Source organism: Poecilia formosa, unplaced genomic scaffold (assembly GCF_000485575.1).
Source record: "Poecilia formosa unplaced genomic scaffold, Poecilia_formosa-5.1.2 Scaffold585, whole genome shotgun sequence".
Lineage (NCBI taxonomy): Eukaryota > Metazoa > Chordata > Actinopteri > Cyprinodontiformes > Poeciliidae > Poecilia > Poecilia formosa.
In genome coordinates this window covers 2,312-7,264 of record NW_006800524.1, presented here as the reverse complement: position 1 = coordinate 7,264, position 4,953 = coordinate 2,312, and the positions used below count along the sequence as shown (strand labels likewise).

Below are 4,953 nucleotides of genomic sequence, written 5' to 3'. Positions count from 1 at the left end.
TTACATATGTTAGTGGATATTCTATTTCCTCATGTTTAAACAGTGCAGGTTCTGGTTCCTCCTCTTCTTTTTTAATCCATTTTGGTTCTGGTTCCATCTGTTCCTCTTCAGTCCACTGATGTTCTGCTTCTGTCTGGTCCTGACTGGACCTACTTGTCAGGCTCCAGACTTGTTGGATGGCAGAAGCTTCCTCCTTATTTGAGACACTTGGCTGTTGGAGGTCTGTGGGAACAAATAACAACATCATTAATATAATTTAACTGATGACTATCTCATGGATCAGCCTAGTTTTCCCTGCAGATTCTGGTCTGTAGGCATCATGCGGTAGGCATCAAAGAAATAATTTCCTATCATCAAAGTTGGAGACACCTGATCCATTTAACTTGAACATGTCCCACAGAACAAATCTGCAGCGACAGAGAGATATTTCATTAAACACATTTGAGAAATGTAGATTTGCAGAAAACCATTTGCATGTTTCTACTTTGAGTTTCCTAGTGTCCCTGTAGAACTGGTCTGGGCCCCTGGTCTGAAGGGACAACACTAAATTATTATTATTTACCATATCTAACTGGTGTTTTAGACCAATTTAAGATTTTACCTTCAACAATAAATTAAAATGAAGATGTGGCATTTTAGCTTCAGCTGAAGAGAGATAGGATCACAGCCCTGCTATATCAGGGCTGTGCAACCTGCAGCCCCAGACCTGCAAGTGGCTCTGTGGCTCACTTAATATAAGAAACAATATTGCCCTTATTTGTTTCATTCCTTTCTGTGAGAAACAGCAGGTGCAAATCGTGACACCGCACCTACCGAGACACTTCCATGTGTCACGGCTGCCACTGTTTTCAGGGCTAGCTCTCAATGTTGTCATTGACTTTGGCTGACTTCGGCTGACCTCGGCACTTCGTACTGGCACTTCCTCTGACACCTGCCATTAGTGCCACTGTTTTCGGGGATACCGGTCAGTGTTGTCACTGACTTCGGCTGACTTTGGCACCTTCCAAGGGATGCCATGACCTCATACTGGCACCTCCCAGGCCTCACGGACCGCTCTCGCCTATTGTCGCTGATGAGATTTAGGGTGGCCATCTTAGAGCGGTCGACCACTCCACTCAGTGTTATACGTTTGACAGGCACAATGACGTATTTGCGCATTTAATCTTTCATAACACGCTGTTTTGTTACTGGAAACCTTATACAAACAGCTGCATTTATAAACAATTGTATTTTTAAAGTACTTTTTAATTGTATTATACATAGTTCAGCATATTTAAATATGCTTAGTGGGGAAAACAATAGAATAGGAATAGAATATTTTTTGGTGACAGCTTCTGTGTCATATTTAATATGAATGAATTTATAATTCAAGAAAACACCGGTGGATCTGGCACAAAGTATTGCATTTCCTCTTAAGTGTTGTGTTCCCTCAAAAAAGCAAATACGCCCTGGTCTATACAGTCTCAAATTTCAGTTTCCAATAAAGAGCCTCAGTGAAAACATGTTGACAGCTGCCATAAGGTGCCACTTGTGCCACCTTACCAACGGGTAAGGTGGCCACTTAATTTTATTTGTTTGAACTAAAGTTATTCATATGCTACATTCTATCTGAAACAGACACAATGAGGTCACAGCAGCCCGTGGCACCCATGGCCACAAGTGGCGCAAGTAAGGTGGCACACCTTAATGTGCCATGAGAATTAAAACATAATTGAGAATTAAAACATAATTCTCTTACATATTTAAATATACAGCCGGTGTTCTGACTTAGCAGAGAAAGACAACACCTGCACTGAATGCATATCAGATGGGACCTCTTTCAAGTTAAACCACCTTCAATTTTTTTACACTGAAGTAAGTCAAAATAGAAAGTATGTACACCTCAAAAACTTTGACAATGTGTGAATCCTAAGCAACATTAAGAACAAGATTGTTACATATTTTTGAAAATAAGAATTACTTTGGGTTATACTTAAGATGGAAATGCTTTTTTAAATGAAAATTTTGCTGTTTGCATATTTTAATTGGCAAATATGTTTCAACATTTTTAAAAGTTTATGTCACAAAGTATATGCATAGTAATTGATTTGTCAATATTTATTAGCCATTGTATGGAAATACTTTAAACAGCAATAACATAATTTAAGTTTTCAATAGCCAAGAACTAAAATATTTGTGTATTATAAAATCCCTCTCTGAAATCATTTGAAGTCTTCTGTAAAATTCATGTTTAGTCAACCTGTGAATTTACTACATCAGGATCACATAACATATTTTATTTCTCCATGAGAAATTATAATATTTCATTATGTTTAAATGTTTTTTCAAACTAATAACTAGTTCTACAATATACGTTTTACACAACTACTACGTATTTCCATCTTGGCCAAAGCCCTATCTGGCAACCCAACGGGGTTCAACAGGTTCCACTGTAATAGTGACACTGTTAGATTCAGTTACTTTGGCCATCTTCCTTCAATTAAATTAAGTCAAAAATATTCAAGGTGTTAAACGGATAATTAATCAATACAATTACCATTGAAATAAAAATTTATAAACGGGCAATATAAGTAACACGTTTTCCAAAAACTGTCATTGCCATCCCCCAAAACATCGGCACCAGTTGTGACAGCTCTGAAACATCCTGGACACCCAACAGCAGCTCTAGTGGAAGCCAGACTCAGCTGTTGTTGCAAAGGTGCCGAAACCAATGGCATCCCTGATACCTGCTGTGTATTTGATTAATTCAAAGACGAAAGGAGTCGGCTGGATTATTCAGATGAACTTTAGTGAATAAATAGGATGAACGAATCATACATGATATACAAAAAGTGTAGGAATTCAGCTAACATAAGTATTTCTGCGAAAAAAAAACCCTGAAAAATTCTTTCTTCTTCGTCTGTCTTCAAGTTCTTCTTCTACTAGTTATAAAGCATCATGGGATATGTGGTCCATTTGCCGAAGCCAGTGGCAACCATGGTGGCCATGTCTATGGTGGCAACACTCACAGCTAGCCCGGAAAACAGTGACACTTGTTACCAATAACGGCAGGTGTCAGCGGAAGTGCCATTAGTAGGTGCGGTGTCACGATTCGAGCTCGGCCCTGTTGCTTTCTGTGCCTTTATGAAAAAATAACACAGCTCATCCTGCGTCTCCTCGTCTCCTTCATAATACTCTCCACTGCTCTGATTTGCAAAATCACGTATGAGTTTATAAATGAAGAACTTACACGTTGTATTCCACATTTCCAGCACTAATAACTGGAGAGATTTACGAATGACTCATAAACACGGTTGTGCTAGCCTCTGTAGCATCAGAGCTAGCAGCTAAAACAGTTACTGTTTACCAGCAGCTGGAGCTGCAGCAACTATGGCCGCTGACGGATCTGTCTGTTGTGAAAACATCAGCACCTTTATCCAGACCTACCGGAACTTTGTCTCTGCAGCTCCGAACCGACTCTGTGTAGCTTTATTTCTGGTTTCCAGTCGATCCCCATCATCCTGCGCTGAGCATCGAGCCCTTCCTCGTAGCAAATGATGGTTTTTTCAACCTCTGTGAAGATTTCTTGAGCAGCAGCAGTTAGTCGCTCTCTGATAAACTCTCTGAGATGCTGAACTGAAGACATGGTTGCTGAAATATTAGCTGAGATGGGACAATGCAGCAGTTTTCTAGACAAGCTCATGCGGGCTTCTTCTTCTTCTACTTCGATGTTTCTTTTGGCGGTGGGGAAAGAAGGAAATTGGTGCAATACCTCCCCCTATTGAACTGGAGTGCAGCCGACGATAAATGGGGGAAAAACAACTTTGTATTAATTCACAAGTTTTTATTTTGAAACAAAAGATAGTCCATACCATTGAGAAAAAAGATGAAATGCACATTTTAAGTAAAAAATGACAAATCACAAAGCAGATAATTATTCCAACTGTTAAAAAGCTAGAAATATATCTAATATATGTTGTAGTTTCAGAGCTCTTTATAAGTTCTTTGATACATCCAAGCGGCACATAAATTGATACATGAAATTCTTCAGTAAAGCATGAAAAGTTGGTATGTTACTCATGACAAACAGATTTCCATCTGAAAGTCAAATTTTGAGGAGGATTCTAGATTCAGGATTCTGAAAGCGTCCTGATTGGCTACTTTGCAAAAGTCAGTCAGTGGCATGTTAAGTAACATGGTGCCTCAATATTTACACTTGCAAACCAGTTGACCTGGTTTTGTATATTCTAAATATACTTTAACAAATTTCATAGATATGCAACACAATAAAAAAAAATCCATAAATGGGCAGCCAGAAATATTTGAGGGTCTAATGTATTTGGCAAAGTGCAAACAATACCAGAAAAGGTTTAATATGTCTTATACTAAATCTGTGCGAGTTAATTGACAAATTCTCATTTTTGTGTATTTATTTCATGTGGAAATTCAGTTTACCAGCATAAAAGAACTCTTTTTTCCCTCCATATTTCATGTGGAAATCCCAGCTCCTGCATATGGATTCTAATGAGAATAATTAAGTAATCAATTACAAAGAACTTTTTTGTTTTACAGGTTTGGCTTCAAAGCGGCCCCCCCCGTATGCGTTTTCATGTGATTGGTCAACTTATCCTTTCGATAGAAGCTTTTTTCACAAAACTGGCATGAAAAAGGCTTCTCATTTGTATGAGTTTTCTTGTGACGATTTAAGTGACTCATTCGCGAGAAACTTTTTCTGCATGATTCGCATGAAAAAGGTCTCTCACCTGTATGAATTCTCTTGTGGACATTTAAGTGACTAATTGCACGGAAACTCTTTCCACATATTTGGCATGAAAAAGGCTTCTCACCTGTATGAATTCTCTTGTGGAGATTTAAACTACTAATTTGAGAGAAACTCTTTCCGCATGACTGACACGAAAAAGGTTTCTCACCTGTATGAATTCTCTTGTGCACTTTTAAATTACTTATTCCAGA

The 4,953-nt window shown here is 38.4% G+C and overlaps 1 protein-coding gene across 8 annotated transcripts in view; it reads right to left on the bottom strand.

Annotated features, from left to right (window-relative positions):
- Positions 1-3,717, bottom strand: part of LOC103129848 (zinc finger protein OZF-like) — a 59,591-nt gene extending 55,874 nt beyond the window's left edge. For 3 of the 8 annotated variants that reach the window (XR_001660115.1, XM_016665442.1, XM_016665443.1), the window contains exons 1-2: positions 3,427-3,713; positions 3-222 (exon numbers count right to left, since the gene is read on the bottom strand). Coding sequence is in view for 7 of the 8 variants with exons in the window: in XM_016665442.1 (XP_016520928.1) it covers positions 3-222; positions 3,427-3,682 (476 nt within the window). In the remaining variant the exon portion in view is untranslated. Of the gene's footprint in view, positions 1-2; positions 223-3,426 lie in introns of all 8 variants that reach the window. The other 5 variants (XM_016665440.1, XM_016665441.1, XM_016665444.1 and 2 more) reach the window with 4 other exon arrangements.
- Between the last annotated feature and the right edge of the window lie 1,236 nt (positions 3,718-4,953).